Below are 19285 nucleotides of genomic sequence, written 5' to 3'. Positions count from 1 at the left end.
GTCATGGGTGTGCCAAATAACATTTAAAAGAAAGCTTTTCATTCTGGGTGAGGTAACCAGGAAATGTGCTTGGTGAGCAGGGTTTATGCTGTCCTGGGGGACAGCGATGGGAATCAGATCACAGGACTTGTCACAGGAAGGTGAGACTGGAAGGGATGGTTTTGGAGTCCAGGTTAGCAGTCCCCCTGAATAAGCTAGGAAGAAAGAATACAGGCATTCATTAAGCACTGCTAGAGTTGACTTCAGGACACAGAGCCATTCTATTATATATAGACCTTCTCCTGTCATCTGCCTGGTGTTACTGACCAAAATACCGGACAAATGGCATAGAATAAATGAGCTTTTCCTTATTGATGCCCTATGAAAAATAAAAGTAATGAAATGTCCGAGGCTTCTTCCCACTCTCTTTGGCATAAGCAGCTCTGTTGTGGGATATTTGTACACTGTGTGAAGATGGTTTAAGAAAGAGATGAATGGCCAATAATAAGGCAGGACATTGAGGTGGGACTTACAGGCAGAGAGAAAGAGAAGGGGCAGAGCTGTCAGCCAGAGGAACTGCAGAGGAAGCAGGAGGTGCAAGATGGAAGAGAGGTAACACCATGTGCATGTAGAATGATATAAATGGGTCAATTCAAGTTATAAGAGATAGTTAGGGACAAGCCTAATCTATAGGCCAAACTGTCATAATCAATAACAAGTCTGAGTCATTATTGGGGAGCTGGCTGGTGGAACAGAGAAAGACTCATTACACAGCTCTGAAGAATTTTCAGTAACCATGGAACTATGATAAAAGTACTTTTCAAGGCTTTCACATATTATTAGAGTGAAGTCTTGTTATAAATGGGAAAGAGGACAGATGCGGGAACTCAGTGTGTTCTCCAGACTGGAGGAGGAATGTAGATCAGGAAGTTCCATTTCCATGTAAGGAGCCAAGGCTCTATAGACTTCAAAGGAAGATGTTATTATCAGGGTGGGAGGGAGGAGGACCCCAGTCACTGGTGAGCATCTCTACTCACATTCTTAATGATGTTTGATGCATTGCTGAGCTCTTTTCACACAATGGTATGCAACTATATCAGCCCATATCCTTGTGTTCTTATTTAATCTCTTGGGACACTCATGGTAGGACTAACTCACAAAGCCAAATAATTGGAAGCCAAATTTCAAACTCTCTCCAAAGGTTCCTTGTCAATTATTTTTATAGTAATTTTGGGTCACAATACTAATGCTTTTGGAAGGGTCTCATTTTTGCCTACCTGCTCTTCACTCTCACTAGAGATTACCCACCTGGAAGCTCAGGCCTTCCCTCTGCCTCGGGCATGGAGACAGCGATCTGTAGGGTAGGAACAAGAACACATTCAGGTACCAGGTCCAATTTATTTCCTCAAGAGAAACCAGATGCTTCTCCAGCTGCAATATAGGTCTGGTTGCCAATCTCTTGAGTGTGTGTGTGTGTGTGTGTGTGTGTGTGTGTGTGTGTGTATATATATATATAATCAGGAAGAGAAAAAATGTTTGAGTCCTGATGTACCAGCCTCAATTAGGTACATATATGTATATATATATATATATATATATATATATCGTATATATGTGTGTGTGTATTTATGTGTGTGTTTTTTTACGTGTGTGTGTAATATTAAATATATATATATATTAAACTATATATATATGTTAAACAATTCCGTTCTTCTTGCATAGATCCCCAAACTTTTCCTTGATGTTTGAAATCAGGCGTGGTTTCCGGCCTGTGAAAAATAATAGTGAGAGTAATCATTTCATTTTGTGTACTGACCATATTCCCTGAGCTGAGTGATGGGACAGGGATCCTCCAGAAGGATGAGAAAATGATTGATAGCATGGTTAACAGGCATGACCATGACCTGTCATGAATTTGTCATCCATAGGATATGTTCATGGCATGGTGAGGGATTTCAGAGTCCTCCCACCACTGTGTCTGAGGGATGACAGAGGAGAGAGTCTGTCTTCAGGAGGTAAGGAAGATAGAGGCAGTTCAGGGCCAGGCTGGAAAGACCACGTTACACCTAGGGTTTCCTTCCTCTCTTCTCTTCCCACCCCAAGATCAGTGTCTGTGTGGAAATACTTTACCATAGAGCTCCAAAGTCTTGACTCTTTCTTCCTTCTTGATATTTAAGAGATTCTTTATAACAAAATCATCAGTGTCTGTAGTGAGTAAACTAAGTACATTATATCCATCATCTGTGGAAGAAATAGAACAGTACTCAGAAATTCTTTGATCCATAGGAAATAATGGAAACCTTCTACCTGTTCTACATCACACATAAAAAATTAAAGTGCATATTGTAATAGAGATGGGTGAAAATGTCTGCTGCTTTCTATCTGTAGCTCTTTGGACTCCTTTAAGTAACTCCAAGGAGAAGGGATGCTGATGGCTCAACCTCTAGGGAACAGTTAGCCACAGCAGCAGCTCAGGTCTGTAATCCTCCCCAAAGCCTGTCTACCTCCATGAACAGCTTCCAGTGACGTGTCTCTGCCTTTCTCAAGCTCACTGTACCAAATACCAGTGCTCATCCTGAGCGATGAGCACTGGTGGCAGCCACTGGGCAGAATCAGACAGATGGCAGGAGATGAGAGACCATCTTATCTTTCTTATTCCTCCTGCCCAGGGCCAGGATGTGAGTTATTAGATGTTCCCTGTTGCATTCGCTCAATAAACAATGATCAGGAAGCAACTGAGAGTCTGAAGAGGGTTGGGGGTGTAGTAGAACATTTGACTACTATGTACGAGGACTTGGGTTCAATCCCCAGCAATGTGGCACATGTGGTTACACACACACACACACACACACACACACACACACACACACACACACACGATAGGGTCTCCTGGGATTGTTAAATACATAGATACACAGACTTTTTGTATACTTCCATTTGACCTCATATTCACCGTCCTCTTCTGTTTTATCACAAACCAAATACAGTTCAGTGCACTTTCCATTTACACTGTGAAATAGAGTCACCTGGTGATTAAGGGTATTGCTATTGCTGGCCCCCTCAGTCGCTGTTCTACCCAATCTCCAGTTTCTGATTCCACATAATTTTTTAATGTTTTTTTAAAATGAGCAATGGCTTTCTTTAGTGTTATTTCACTCATACTTGGTACTTCAGGAATCACATACTTGCCATCATTTAGAAAAAGAATGACAATCACTTTCAATCACTGTTACAACTGTGACTGATTCCCAGTGTCACTCACTTGTGCAGATTACCAGCCAGATGCCCACCGTCTGCATCAAATTAGAGCTTTGCAAATGTTGCCCAATGTACCCCTCCCACCCCGCAGAGGAGAACTATTATTACCCCCTTTACTGTAGCTGAAGGGTGGATTCTCTTGGATAACAACTACTCAGAAATATTTAGTTCATGATCATCTACTTTTATTTTTTTTTTAACAGTTCAAAACACTTGACTTTTATTGAAAATAATAAAATACAGAAAAACCAGGTTCTCATTTTTAAAGTAAAATTGACACCATCTTCCAGAATGTTCTGAGTTCTGTACTATTCTTGTTACTATTAAAGTCAGGGTCCAGATCCAGAGTAGCAAATGGACCTTCTAGTTAATGTTCCCCTTGCAGTTATTCTAAGTCCTGTCCTACTTGTTTCTAAATTTTACATTTTTTTTTATCTTTTCAAGAATGAGCACTTTTTAACTGATTTAAATTATGAGAACTAGATTCTCATATTTCATATTAAGAACAAAAACAAAACAAAAAACCCAAACCAAGAACCTAAAAAATAAACATCCCCCAAACACACCCACCTCAAACTTAGAGAAACACATTTGTTCATTGAAGCTCACCTGCTTTAGATAATTGCTGACCTTCATACATTAGCATACTGAGCCAATGTCTGATCCATGTTCCAAAAACTATACAAGATGGAAAGACCTGTTAATTCTTTAGGAAAACCTTAAGGCAAAGCAAAAGGCTTATGCTAGAAAAGGAAATAGACTGCAGAGGCATCGGGGCTGTGGAGACAGTCTGTTGAGTCAGCACCACAAGGATGAAGAGGGATGATTTTTGTACAAGCATGTGAAAGAAGGTAAGTCCAAAAACGACTGTGAAACATCACTTTCCTGCAGAAATAAAGATCATGTCAGATAAGGGCTCCTGAAGAGTTCTGTTCTTTGTTAAAAACCATATCTTCTCTCCAGTGGTTACCAAATTGATAAGAGGCAGTCCTGCCTGGTGTTCTGTGCCTTTTGGAAAGCTGCCACTTCCTTCCCATTCTCACACTGGCTAACTCCAAACTCTGGGCAGTTTGCTTCTACACTGTACTAAAACTCCCTGGCATAGAGAATTCTTTAAGGCTATATATAAACTTTACTAGTTGGTCCCATTAAACAAGCTAGGAGTTTTCAAGTGACATGAGTTAAACACTTGCACATTTCAACAGAAGACCGTTTTCTTTCACCTCTGAGTCTGAGATGAAGAAACAATTAGCTGGTTTCCAACTGGTTTCAATACTGGTTTCAATACTGGTTTCGAAGCTTGAGCAATTTTATTGTGTAGACATAACTATTTTGTTTAAATATTAAACATTAAATCTTTTCCTGACATCCAGACAGAAACAGAGAGAGCAAGAACAATAGGCAAGAAGTCCACTGAACAGACTATGACTCCTATGCCATCCATGGGAGGGATTTCCGCATGGGCTGCAAAATGCCTGGAAGCTAATTTCTAAAAAATTCACCTCTACTCAGCATAAACCTTTTCATTTTTCCCCTACAAAGGAAGAAGAAACCCACAAAGTGAAAACTGAACTGAGGTGCTCTGCTGTGGAAGAGGTGCCATACTCCCCCCTGCTATCTTACATGGACTACTCTACAGCACTGAAGGAGCTGCCAAGCCTTCATTACACACCCTGCCATGCTGAAGAGCTCTTCCTGAGAAATTAAAAACTTTTACCCTGGTTATTCCCAAAGAAAACCTTGAGCCTGGTTCTGGTACTCAAAGGGTAAAGATTTCCTGCTGGTAGGAGGCCATCTTCCACTAACTTTTAGGCTTTCTGTAGATAACTTAAGCACAAGACAATGAGCTATTTCAGTAAATCTCCAAGATATTTGCCCATTTATTCTCAGCTAATTCACTGTTTTCAAATCCAACATTAAAAAATTCAACCTGCTGATACAAGTACAACCTTCCCTTTTTAAACTCTAGAAGCTATCAATGCTGGGTTTGGCTGACACTGTTTGTCCTCAAGATTCATGAAAAGACACTTCTTTCACAGACAATTTACAGAAAGGTTACCTCACACTCTTTTAATCAATTAAAGTTAATTGAGGTGTAAACATCACTGACCAACTGAGCTTATCAGTCATTAAAGCAGACCAATGGCTACTGCTTGAGTAATAATGGCTACACGGACCTGAAGCCAACACACGTTTCCTTGCCTGTTTAATTCCTTTGCAAGAGACTCAAACTACTGCTTTCTTCCCTCCCACTCCTGATGTGTACAGTTACCACTACCAGAAGCTCAATACATGACTCAGCTGTCAGGGTGCAGGGGAATTAGGAGCATTCCTCTTTATAAGCATCTTAAGAATGAATGGCTTCAACATGTGACAGATGACTTCAGTCACCGTAACACATCCAGCATCTATGGTTGTCTTTAAAGAAACTGTAACATTTCTTGGATAAGCCTGCTAGAAAACTGCATTTCCTTTGAGATAAGCTTCCTTGGCAAAAAGTTGAATTCAATAAATGGCTACCCACAGTGACAGTCCCACCCCAAATCACAGGTGGAGATATTACACCCGTTTCATAAAACTTTCAGGTCCCTATACTATACAGGCAGGCTCATTACTGAACACAGGAGCCTTCTAGAACTTGCCAAGCTGGAGCAGAACTGGTCTCTAGAGCTCCATCTCTTCCTCTGTACCAGCAGCTGTCTCCAGACTATGGTAAAGTGGCGTGTCTGTGTGCCGAGGTTCCAGCAACACTTCAGTTCTCTGAGGAAAGGCAGTGCCGGCAACTGTACGCTTCGTTTGGCTCTCTCCCATGTAGTTCTTAGGGTTAGACGATGGCTTTGGCTTCTCAGAAAGGAGTTCAGGGAGAGGTTTCCAGAGCACAAGTTCCATAGAAGGACGACTCATAGACTCAATCATCTTCTTTGTGAAGACTTCATCAAATTCCCTCTTCAAACCCGTTTTCATTGTGTCAGAAAGGACAAGACTTGGGAGGTGGCTAACATTTCTGTCACTTTCAACCTCTTCATCTTCGTCAATTATCCTGTCCTCAATCTCCTGAAGCCTCCTTCGGGCAACTTCACACTGCGGTTCTGCAGTTGTTTGATCCATTTCTTCACAGACAGCGTCTAGCATGCTGGGCACAGAAAGGCCACTGGGACATGTGTTGACCCCGTGATCCTCTATGCCCTGGTGTGTGTCGAGAACCCACTCATTAGTAACCGTACAGAGTTCAGCTTCAGTCAGTCTCTTCTTTCTTACTGGACACTCATCATCCTCCACCAATCGCTTGTGTTTCTTTCTACAGTGAATGGGAACACGTCCGCGAGCTGTTCTCCCGCCCGGGCTGCTTGGCGCAACGCGGACGCCCGGCCGCAGGGCCAGGTCAGGGCCGGTGGCTCCTGGCGGGAAGGCCCGGCCCGCGAAGGCCGGCGGCGGCTGCCGATCATCTACTTTTAAGCTGTGCTAATATCTCATTAGTTATGGTTTCAGAATTGCCTCTGACCTTTACTTATTCTATCCCCAGTGAATTTGTTCCTGTCACCAACGCTTGTCTCTGAATTTTGGAAAAGCCCCAGTTATGAAATCTGGTTTAATGTCAGATGGGGGAACATTAGTTTTGGATTCAGGCTCTGTGTGTGTGTGTGTGTGTGTGTGTGTGTGTGTGTGTGTGTGTGTGTGTGTGTGTGTGTGTGTGTGTGTGTGTGTCCAAGACAGGCTTCCATCTCTTCCTTCTCAGCTAAGAACACCACACTTACATAGTATGGAATTTGAAAGCTAAGGAGGAGTTCTTGAGGAAATGGATGTACTCCACAAAAACTCTCATGCTTCCATGTTCCTCTATCTTTTCTCTTTTGTCAGAGGCCAAACCAATGGTATACCATTCTCCATCAATCTGTAATAGATAAGCAAATTGTTAATGGGGGAAGGGCAGGGACACCTCATGGATGTGTTTCCACTTGAACCCTGGCCTATGAGCATGCCCGGGATTAGATCTCACATCAGTTGGCCAATATTTAAGGTCCTGTCTCTATCTCTCAGTGGGAGTGGGAGTGAGGGACCCCAGGCATTGTTAGGTATGGATAAGAAACAGCTGGTCTTGCGTCACAGTCTGAAGCCTCCCATGTGTCTCACAGAGGAGCCACAACCCTACCCTCAAAGGACCCACGTGGCTTCTGAGTTCCAGGAAGTGCTTCCTGAGTCAGAAGTCCCCATGACCCTTGAGGCTAATTTTTCTGGATTAAAGTTCTTTCCAATGAGACTTGTTTTTCCTTCTGCATGGACACAGACTAGCATCATTTCCAAACCCAGCAGCAACAGCACCTGCAGCAGCTTCATTTTGGAAGGGAACAGGGTGGTCTCTCTGTCAGGACTGAGTCTTTCCTGATGGTGGCTGCACTCCACTCCCCAGCTACTTTGTATTTATACAGTTTCTGAGTTCAGCTTTGTTTGTTTAACTAGGTAACTCCTCCCCCACCTTCCCTCACCCTCTGTGGAATGCTCCCTCACTTACTGATGTGAGGCTAAGGATTGCTCCTGCCCTCTTCACACTTGGCAGTTTCACCTTCATTGATTGATTTAGTAGCCTTCCATTTCTCAAAACATATTCTCAAGGAAAATATTGGATGCCCTAGAAAGCTGCCCATTGGAACCTGCCAGATGTAAATGGATCCTTCTTGGAGTCAGAAAGTCAGTTATGTGTAGGGGATAGAGCTGAATTGGGAGACTGAGGGAGAAGAGCATCTTTCTCTACCATGACTACAATGAATGAACATACTTGAATGCATATTTTAAAAAATTCATAAATCTAGTGTCAGACATTATTTGTTATAAAACAATCTATGAATATTTTTATTGAGCAGAGATGCTGCAATTGCTGTGACAATCAGTGTTAAATAACAGTGGTGTTCAGCTTAATTTCCTGCAGTTTAATCCATCTGATAAGCAATAAAGTTGTAACTAGGTAAATATAAAAACATGGAGGGGGCTGGTCAAATGCTACTGACAAAGCAGACAAGCACTGACGAAGGGGCCCATTGCACTTTACACTCTGGAGATAATAGGGCAGGCTCAGCAAACCCATCACAGTTTCAGTAATTACGAGTGCTCTGTTAGGCTCATCCACGGATGAAAGGTAAGAAGTTTAACTACATTTCCCAGCAGCCATCTGGATTCCAGTGATGCTCAAGAAACTGGCAAAGGTTGATCTCTTATAGGTTTCAGAGACTTGAAGGCCAAGTTCAGCAAGGCACAGGGTTTCCCTCTACCGACCAATCCAAGTCTCTACATGCATTTGAGATGGTGTATACATATTATATACTTATGTTGATTATGTATAATTTGCAGCTAGTATCTGGAGAGATAGAGTACAAAATTTGTACGCATTATTGTCATTTTTCAAAATAAAAAATTGAGACCAGAGAGATGGCTCAGTGGTTAAGAGCATTTGATGCACTTTAAGGGGACCTGAGTTCAGTTTCCAACATCCATGTGATAGCTCACAACATCTATAATTCCAGTTCCAGACGATCTGACACCCTCTTCTGATGTCCTCAGGCATCAGTCATGCATGAGGTGAGCAGGTATGCATGCAGCCAAAACACTTATACACATAAAGTAAATCTCAAAAACTTTATAGACAAATTGGTGGTTGGAGAGATGGGTCAGCAGGTAAGAGCACAGGCTGTTCTTCCAGAGGTCCTAGATTCAATTCCCAGCACCCTCATGGTGGCTGATGACCACCTGCAACAGGGCTCTATTCATTAACCAATAAGAGAAACATATTTACAGAATGGCATCTCCCATTGTCTTCTCTTTTCTGTCTAAAATAAAAAGAAGGGTTTTAATTTTAACATAGTAAAATATGTAACAAAACAGTTATCAAGTAAAAACTATAGTTAACAATATTTAGTCCATTAACATTTAGCAAAATTTAGAGAAAATATTCCATCATCTATCCTATCTTTGTAAGTCTAATGTCTTATGTGTAACTTATCTTTAATCCTAACTAATGAAAACTATAACCAGAACTATTTGTCTTCAACTCCATCAAAGACCACAGAAGGATAGTTTATAAACTGTACAATTGACAGAGAAAATTTACCTTATCAGACACCCAAAGTTCTTCTGTAATATTCCATCTTCGGCCCATAGACCATAGACTTCTTAGGTAAGCAGGAAAGTTTAATCTGTCCACCTGTATTGTCAGTTTGTCAGTCACTTTTCTCTGTATGCTGCAGACTGCTAGACTCTTCCATGAAGCAGGAACTCTGTAGCAATGTCCATCTTGAATCAGCAGTCACTTTTCTGTGGGTCCTGCATGTCCAGTTTATAGAGCATAAAGTCAAAGAGTCCAGACAAGAGCAGTATTTTGTCCAAATGGCTAGGCTTGTCATATTGGAAGTAAACTCCATAACGAGTTTCTTCGATGTCCATCTTCATTTCTGACACAGGTGGTGTTGCCAGGAGCAGTTGTGTCTCACTGTTAATAAAGATCCTAAACCATTTTAAATGCCATGTTCTGTGGATCTTTAAAAGGTTTGAAGAATTCCTATGCATTTGAAATATATCTCTGTATATCTAGAAAACCTAACTTAGCTATAAGTTTTGACTATCATTAGGTAAAAACCTAACTAACTTAACTATAAGTTTTGACTATTACAGATCTAAAATCTGTACTAAATTATACATTACATTATTAAATGAGCTATATAAACACAATACCTAAATACATATCACAAAATTAACCTTAAATTGTATCAATAAATGAAAATCCATTCCAAAACAAAGTATTCATTTCTATACCATAACCCCCTTTTTACCTTTAGAAGAGATTGGTTGTGATCATTAACCATTTATAACCAACCCCATTTAAATGGAAACAAACATTTATAGACAATATTTGGGAATTTGGGTGTCGTTCTTTCCAAACTGCTTCCTGATGGTAGGGGCACTGTCTTGGGGATCCTAAGAAGATGCAGAAATCCTGGCTGTAGTGGTCTGCAAGACTGCCTTGTCCAAGCTGTTTTGAATATTGAATCACCTGGGACACTGCTTCAGGGGGTCTTGCTTAATCAAACCATGTTAGTTTGGAAGGAATCCATAGCTTTTCACTTTCTGTGGAAACAAAAATAGAAATTCTTTTCCCCAGTAAGCTATCCTTAGATTTAAGTTTCAAAGTCAAGGCATTTAAAAAAATATATAAATTGAATTAATTCAGTAGCATTAATAATCAAGTATATGTTAATAGTTGTTGTTCCTTCCTTAGCAAATGAGCAATTTAAAGACAACACAATAGCATACAGTATCCAGACTCTGTGTATTTTCCATTTTTATGTGACTTTTTTATTACTCTATTTCTTTTACTTCTATTTTTTTCATTTATTGAGACAGGGTTTCTCTGTTTAACTTTGGCTGCCCTGGAATTCACTCTGTACACCAGTTTCACTAGGAAATCACAGAGCTTTGTTTGCTTCTGCCTCCTGATTGCTGGAATTAAAGGCTTGTGCCACCACACCCAGGTACTCTCTTTAATCTTATTTTTTCTAAAACCACTTTATCCTATTTCATATGTTAAACATATTGTAAACCTGTAGAGGTTTTTCTTTATCTTAATCTGCCTTGAATGTAAATCTTTATCTTTTTCTGGCCATGAGTCTTTTATCTGCTAAGCCACAAAATTTCTAAAATGAAAGCCACAGCTATTTTAGCTGCAGGATACCAATATGGCAGGGGTACGTGTACTGCCAGCACTGAGAGCTGTGCTCACTGCCTTGGTCTATGCTGCCATCACGCAGCATGCTGCTGGCTTGGAGGTGTTCTCACTGCCACAATTGTTAGCACAATCTCTTAAAAAAGAGTCATTTTGGTGTTGTTGTTGTTGTTGTTGTTGTTTTGCTGCTTATGCTGAGTCAGGAAACCTCCCTTAAAGGAGCCGCATGAGTCTCTGCTTGCCTCTAGCAAAACAGAGCCCATCTGAGAAAAATGCTGCTACCAAGAAGTCTTGCTTGTCTCTTTTGTTTCTAAAATCTCTTTTTAAGCTTTTGTCAAGTTTTAAGTGGAAGTTCTTAGTACCCACATTGCAGGCGCCATTTTGTTATAAGCAGTTTCCCTGCCAGCCTGCTCCCAGAGCCGCATCAGCCCCAGGTAACACACAGACACTGTATAGATATAAAGCCACTGGCCTGTTACTATCTTTTCTTATTGGCTAGCTCTGTCTTAAATATTAACCCATTTCTACTCATCTAAGTATTTCCACGGGGTCTTATTTTGCCAGAGAGAGGGTCCAAACCTCTTCTCTCAAGTCTCTACAGCATGATTCTTCTCCACTACATCTCCCCGAATCCTCCTGGTCTCCTAGTCCCGCCTATCTTGCTTTCCTATTTGCCAACAGTGCTTTCTTCATTAACCAATAAGAGGAACATATTTATAGAATGACATCTCCCAGCAAGTTCCAGAGGATCCAACTTTAATCCACTTTTAAATATTAATCTCATCTCTCTTCAGAAATGTTCCAAGCTTATAACTAAAAGCCTTGGCTACTATTATTTTAACCTTTGAGTTACAATCTTTCCTTTTGTTCATTGAGTGGTGAGGATTAAACTCAGGGTGCCAGGGTTGTTAATTCAGTATTTACCACCAGCAAGATATACCCCTATCTCTGAAGTTATATTATTCTACTGAAGTTATTCTTGGATAGTCTAAATTAATTCTTCCTCCATGGGGACATAATTTTGGTCCTTTTGTGTTAGACAATTTATCTTTGCTCATATGACTTACAGGATTTTTTTTTGTCCCTGTTCTTTTCCAAATGTTTTTTCACTTATTCTCCAATACAAATCAAATGTAAACGCTTTTATGGTATTGTGTTGCATGGAGTTCTCTAGAGGAAGAAAACTTACAAAACATACATGTATATTTTGTATATATTTTGTATATCCTGTATTCTCTCTATATATAACTCCCATATAATTAAGAAATCCTGTATATATGGGATTTATTAGAATGGTTTACAGGCTGTGGTCCAGTTAGTTAAGCAATGGCTATCTACCAACAGAAAGTCCAAGAATCCAGCAACGGATTCCACGAGGCTGAATGTCTCAGCTGGAATCCTGAAGAAATAGCTGTAATACCAGTGACAGAATGGATTTGCTTGTGAGAGGAGAACAAGCAGGCTGAGAGGGAGGGAGCTTCCTTCCTCCATGTGCTTTATACAAGCTGCCAGAAGAAGGTGTGGCCCAGATCAAAGCTGGATCCTGCTGCCTCAAAAGGTCAGGATTACAAGGGGGTCTTTCAGCTTCAAATAATTTAATTAAGAAAAAGATCCCTCACAGTTGTATGGATTTCAGATGTAGTCAGTTGGCAACCATGATTAGCCATCACAAATCCATCCCTTCTCAACTGGAGAAACCATCTATCTCCTTGTGTCATGCTTAATTTCAAAATGAAAGTAATAGCCATGTCATAATCACACCTATGAAACGACTCCATTTGTAACTGCAAAAGCATTATGTATTTAACAGGATGTAACATAACATGACAGAACTATCCCTTGTACAACCACAAACACATTATACATTTTAGAATAGGTGGTAATATCCCTTGAAGGGCATTCTTTTGCTATCTCAAAACTTTAACATGACAACCACCACTGATATTCAATTAATTTTTATTATATTACATACCAAAGAAATTTAGGAAAGAAAACACAAATATATGTACAAACACATTCTTAGCAAAATATGACAAAAACTCTCCTATCTAATACAATCCTTGTTAATGCAACTGGTCATGTGACCTTAGCTGGTATTTATAACTATCTTCCTATACCACCCATTCTGTATTTTCTCCATTCTCAGCAGGAAACTCAAGTATTGGCTCTTTTCCTGGAAGAGTGACCCACACCTTTATTTCTCAATGATCTGTGCCCTTTGTCATCCTCCCTGGATTAGGATGTTGTAGTTTCCCATCTACTTCAATCACAGTTCATGGCAGGATCAAGAGATGCCCTAAAGGACCTCCTGCATTCCAGACATAATCCTTCTACCCCCATTGTGGTGAGGTAATTCCATTCCCTATGGTAATCTGTTTCAAGCACCCCTCCTAACACTGTTATTACTTTCTTAGCCTGTTGATCAAGTGCATGAGAAGCCCAAAGTGGGCAGGGAGATGTCAGAGCTTCTAGTTCAATGGCATGTTTGTTGTAGCTCCTGGCAGGAATGCTCCTCACATCGGAACTAATACTTCCAGGCAAGCAGAAATTAAGATCATGGGAATAGAAAGTAAAACTTTCCTAGTGGATCACTGGATATGATTGTGAGTGGAAATATTCCTTTCCAGTCCTTGATTCCTGGACCTGGACCTGTAGATTCTGGCAATAGAGAAATGGTACCATATTTTGGATGGTGATTCAAAGCATATGCTGCCTCTGGAGAGCACTGTCTCAGCCCACCAGGGTGCTGCCACCTAATTGTCATTGAAACTGTGTCTTCAAAAGGTCATTACATCTTTCCATCTTTCTAACAGGCCAGCTGCTTCAGGATGGTGGGGAACATGGTAAGACCAGTGGATTCAATGGTTGTTGGTCAACTGTTGCACCCCTCTGGCTGTGAAGTGAGCTTCTTGGTTGGAAGCGGACCTGGGTAGAATAACGTGACAGTGGATAAGACATTCTCTAAGTCTATAGATGGTGGTTTTGGCAGAAGTATTATGTGCAGGAAAGGCAAATCCATAACCAGAATGTATCAACTACAGTAAGGACAAGGTGTTGTTCTGTCCACAGGGAAAGAGGTCCAATATAGTCAACCTGCCACTAAACTGTTGGCTGGTCATCCAAGGTAACTTGACTGCTGGCAGATCTGGCACTCAGCAATAGCTGTGACTAGGACAGCCTTGGTGATTGGAAACATGTAGTTGAGCCCTGTCATGAATAATCTCTATCTCTGCCACCATGGCTACTTTTGTTTTGGGCCTATTGCTCAATGACAGGAATGACAGGGCAGAGAGGCTGAATGTCCACAGAAAGGGTCATCCTATCTACTTGATTATTAGATGTCTCCTCAACTGAAGTTGCCTTTTGATGAACATTTATACAAGACATAAGAATCCTCACATCCTTTGCACATTTGGAGAGACCCATTCACACACTTCTTCCCCGATTTCTCTCTCACCAATTTTCCAAACATGTTCTTTCCAAGTCCCTAACCATCAAGTTAATACATTGACTACAACCCATGAATCAGTGAACAATCGCACATCAGGCCATTTCTTCAAAACAAACCGTAATAACACAGTTCTACTGGAAGTTCTGCCCATTATGAAGATTTCCCTTCATCAGTATCTTTCAGGGCTATACCAGAAAGGGGTTGTAATAATGCAGTTGTCCACTTTGGGGTGGTGCTTCCACAATGTGCAAAATCATCAGTAAACCAGGCCCTAGTCTTCTCTTCCTCAGTTAACTGATCATAGGGAACATCTGAATAGACCATAGATATATGTTTGGCAGTAGACAGCATTGTAACAGAAGAAACCTTAGGCATTTGGGCAGCGTCTTCATGTAATTTTCGTGTGCTTTCAGGACCTGCTTGGGCTCGACCTCACAGATACCACATCCACTTGATAACAGACTGCTGCTGTGCATGCCCTACTTTATGATTTTGTGGGTCCAATAATATCCAGTTCATGATGGGCAGTTCAGGTCTCACAGCAACTTGGTGGCCCATTGTCAAATGTTCAGTTTCCACTGAGACCCAATAGCAGGCCAAGAGCTGTCTCTCAAAGTGAGAATACTTGTCTGCAGATGATAGTGGAGCCTTGCCCCCAAATCCCAAAGGTCCCTTCTGTGATTCACATATAGAGGCTTGCCAAAGGCTCACAACATCATCCCTACATGCCACCTCAAGTACCATGTGGTCTGTGAGATCATACGGTTCAAGTGGTAGAGTAGCCTGCACAATAGCTGGTACCTGATGAAGAACTTTCTGCTGTTCTAGGCCCTACAGAAGCCAGAATCATTTGAGTCAATTGGTGTATGGGTTAGGACACACCCAAGTGAGGAATGCGCTGTCTCCAGAAACCAAATAGGCCCACAAATTGTTGTGCTGCTTTCTTGGTGTTGAGGGGCCAGGTGCAGTATTTTATCCCTCATCTTAGAAGGGATATCTCTGCATCCCCCACACCACTGGACTCATGAGACCTTCACTGAGGTAGAAGGTCCTTGAATTTTGGATGGATTTATTTTCCATCTTCTGATGTTACCGGTGAATTCAAAGTGGTTGCTACCTCCTGCTCACTTGGTCCAGTCAGCATAATGTCATCAATAGAGTTCACCAGTGTGATATTTTCTGTAAGAGGTAGATAATCAAGATTCCGTCTAACTAAGTTATAACACAGGTCAGGAGAGCTTATTTATCCCTGAAGCAAACTGTAAAGGTTATAATGCTGGCCTTGCCAAGTGAAAACAAATTACTTCTAGTGGTCCGTATGGACAGGTACTGAGAAAAGGCATTTTCTAAATCAATACCTGCATGCTATGTGCCAGGAGATGTGTTAATTTGCTCAAGTAAGGACGCTACATCTGGCACAGCAGCTGCAATAGGAGTTATTACCTGATTGAGTTTTAATAACAAACCATTGTTCTCCAATTTCCATCTGTCTTCTGCACTGACGACATAGGAGAGTTAAAGGGAGATGTGGTGGAAACCACCACCCCTGTATCTTTCAAGTCCTGGTTGGTGGCACTAATTTCTGCAGATCTTCCAGAGATGTGATACTGTTTTTGACAGACTATTTTCTTTGGTGGTGGCATGCTAAAGGCTTCCATTTGGCTTTTTCAGCCATAATAACCCTCACTTGTGGAGTATTTGTTTAACTAGCCAAAGGTGTATTACATTTGTTCATGTTTCATCTGTTTAATGATGTAAGGACGTGTGTTTAATTATATAAAGATGGGTTACAACTGTCTCACTTACCGGAAGCAAAACATAAAAAAAGAGAAACAGGATAATTTAAGTTAGAAAATCTGGCTAGAAATAACTACACTAAGGCTGGGCATTTGTAACTAAGAATACATCTCTGTGTCTTTATTTGGCAGCAGGGTGGACTCACCACTTCTTAAAAGAGAAAATCAACTACATGTTCCACAGGTCAGGGTACCAATGTGAGAAGTCTGTCAATTTCTAAGTATATCTATCCCAGTTATACATTTAGAATGGTGGGAATAAACACAGGATGCGTCAAGTAGCCTATGGGACCTATGGAACCTTCTATAAACAAGCTTCCTTCACCCATGTCCTTTATATAGTCTGGCACTAGAAGATATGTCCTAGATTAAAGGTGGATCTTCCACTTCAAACGATTTGGATTAAAAGTAAGTCTTCCCAATTCAAATGATTGAATTGAGGAAAAAAAAATCCCTTACAGTTGAACTTGGGATTTAGTTATTTCCAGATGTGGTCAAGTTCACAAGCAAGAATAGCCATCACAGGTGCATTTTCTACCTGTTTGTGCTCTCTCTCTCTCTAACAATCCATACATTGTGATATCTTCGTACATTTTCCCACATCATTAGTCCCCTATTTTCCAGCCCACACATCATATCTACATTCTATAACAGTATTCACTGATAAAATTCTTTCTCCACTAGACTTTTCTATTTCAACTTCAATTACCTTAACCTCATTATGGAGAAGAGTAAAATCTCTAATTTCTAATAGGTTGCCTACCTTTCTGTCAGCATTCTTAGTTCATTACCAGTATTGTTCCCATCTCCCGTAGCTGGGAACCACTGTACATTTATTATGAATGCACTACCACTTTTTATATCTTGGACATATTCACTGAATCTCTTATAAATCAATTTTTACTTAAATTAAAAACAATCTTATTTTACATACCAATCTCAATACCCTCTCTCTCCCATCCTCCCACCTCCCCCACCCACCCCCATCCACTCCTCAGAGAGGGTGAGGCCTCCCGTGGGGGAATCATCAAACTCTGTCATATTATTTGGGGTAGGATTGAGCCCCCCCATGTCTAGGCAGAGAGCATCCCTCCATAGGGAATGGGCTCCAAAAAGCCAGTTCATATGCTAGGGATTAATATGTTCCACTACCAGTGGCTCCAGAAACTGACCAAGCCCCCCAACTCACACCTACATTCAGGGTGTGACAGTTCCCAGCTGTCAGTCTGGAGTCTGTGAGCTCTAACTTTCTCAGATTAGCTGCTTCTCTGGGTTTCCCAACATGGTCTTAACCCCTTTGCTCATCTCATCCCTCTCCACAAATGGATTCTAGGATTTCGGTTCCGTGTTTAGCTGTGGGTCTCTGCTTCTGCTTCCATCAGCTACTGGATAAGGCATATAAGGTAGTCATCAACCTCATTATAGGGGAAGGGCATTTAAGGTAGCCTCTCCACTCTTGCTTAGATTCTTAGTTGGGGTCATCCTTGTGGGATCCTGGGAATTTTCCTGGTGCCAAGTTTCTCATTAAGCTCATGATGGGTCCCTCTAACAAGGTATCTCTTTCCTTGTTCTTCTCTATTCTTCCCTTAACTCAACCTTCCTGATCTTCATGTTCTCCTCCCCATTCTCCTTCCCTCCTTTTTCCTACTTCTCTTCCCTCCCCTCCCTTCATTCTCCTAATATACTCAGGAGATCTTGTCCCCTTTCCCTTCTTGGGGGTCTCTTAGGATCCTCATTGTTTCTTAGCTTCTCTGGGGCTGAGGATTATAAGCTGGTTATACTATGCTCTATGTCTAATATCCATTTATGAGTAAGTACATGCCATGTTGTTTTTTTTTTTTTTCTGTGTCTGGGGTATCTCACTCAATTCCATCCATGTGCCTGTGAATTTCAGGATGCCATTGTTTTTGTTTTTGTTTTCAGCTGAGTAGTACTCTATTGTGTATACGATACCACATTTTCATTATCCATTCTTTAGTTGGGGGCATTTGGTTGATTCCAGATTCTGCCTACTAAAAATAATGCTGCTATGAGCATAGTTGAACATATGTCCCTGTAGCATAAGTGTGCATCCTTTGGGTAAATGCCTAAGAGTGGAATTGCTGGGTCTCGAGGTAGACTAATTCCCATTTTGCTGAGAAACCACTATAACTGATTTCCAAAGTGGCTGTACAAGTTTGCATTCCTACCAGCACTGGAGGATGTTCCTCTTTCTCCACATCCTCTCCAGCATAGGCTGTCATTGCTAATTGTGATTTTAGCCGTTCTGACATGTGTAAGATGGTCCCATACTAAATTCTTACTAGCATCATCTAAATACAGACCAATATAATATAATGTAATATGTGGCTGCACATACAGCTATAGAGCTATGGGGGCCATTTTTATTCAGACCACCACGTGTGCCTTATTTAACTTCCATTACTTGCTGGCATACACTCTTCCCACTACCCCCAGTTCTTAAATGATGTCTGTGGGGACCCCTAGGCTGCCTTGTCTTTTCACTCTCAGGTTGCTGCCTGCTTTCATGTCCCCCACTCTGATCTCTGGGGTCCTTACCCATGTGTGGGTAAGAGGTTACCTACAAGAGCAAGGGTGATCTGAAGGCAGCTCTTTAGTGAAAGCCCAGCACAGGGTGGGTCACAGATTCGTGGAGCTCAAGCTGCAGTCACCAACAGGTGAGAGAGTTCTGTTACCTCAGCAGTCATTGCTGCTTTTATAACCGTGGGGAGGGTGAAGGCTTGTATGTCTTGTTTCAAGGATTTCCTGAGACTTGTGAGTTGTTTGCATCCTAAATCTTTTTTAAAAACTATTTCTATGTGTGTGTGTTATTGTTGTTGTTGTTTTCTCCTCCTCACAGTGGCTGTGCCCTAATCAACTGCTATTTCAGGCAGAAATTATGACTCTGAAGTTACCAGCCTGCTTCTCTGGCAGTGGCCTGGCTGTTCAGGCTGCAGCCTGGTTGGAATTCTGTTCCCTCAGGCTCTGGCTCTTGTTGCTGCTAAAGGTAGCTTTAACTAAATTTCTATTGTTCTATTTATAAATAAGATTCAAGATTCAAAGGCTGTTTGGACACCTGCTAGCTTAGAAAGG

At 41.2% G+C, this 19285-nt stretch overlaps 1 protein-coding gene across 1 annotated transcript; it reads right to left on the bottom strand.

Moving 5' to 3' along the window:
* Window positions 1-4525: 4525 nt before the first annotated feature.
* On the bottom strand, window positions 4526-18435 carry LOC127224739 (coiled-coil domain-containing protein 117-like). Its single transcript, XM_051187867.1, has 3 exons — window positions 18382-18435; window positions 6993-7129; window positions 4526-6694 (listed from the first exon to the last, which is right to left on the bottom strand). Exons 1-3 carry the CDS (start codon window positions 18433-18435, stop codon window positions 5902-5904), a joined length of 984 nt encoding a protein of 327 aa, XP_051043824.1. The 3' UTR covers window positions 4526-5901.
* Between the last annotated feature and the right edge of the window lie 850 nt (window positions 18436-19285).

The sequence above is a fragment of the Phodopus roborovskii genome, unplaced genomic scaffold (assembly GCF_943737965.1).
Source record: "Phodopus roborovskii unplaced genomic scaffold, PHOROB, whole genome shotgun sequence".
Lineage (NCBI taxonomy): Eukaryota > Metazoa > Chordata > Mammalia > Rodentia > Cricetidae > Phodopus > Phodopus roborovskii.
This window is presented reverse-complemented; position numbering and strand designations above follow the sequence as displayed.

What these genes read in the sequence shown, in the direction of transcription:
- LOC127224739 (XM_051187867.1), bottom strand. Translation starts at nt 18,435, where the DNA reads ATGACAGCCTATGCTGGAGAGGATGTGGAGAAAGAGGAACATCCTCCA. An exon ending in AGGAACATCCTCCAGTGCTG is followed by an intron (nt 7,130 to 18,381) that starts GTAGGAATGCAA and finishes TATCTATTACAG; the next exon opens with ATTGATGGAGAATGGTATAC. An exon ending in GCTTTCAAATTCCATACTAT is followed by an intron (nt 6,695 to 6,992) that starts GTAAGTGTGGTG and finishes ATATTAGCACAG; the next exon opens with CTTAAAAGTAGATGATCGGC.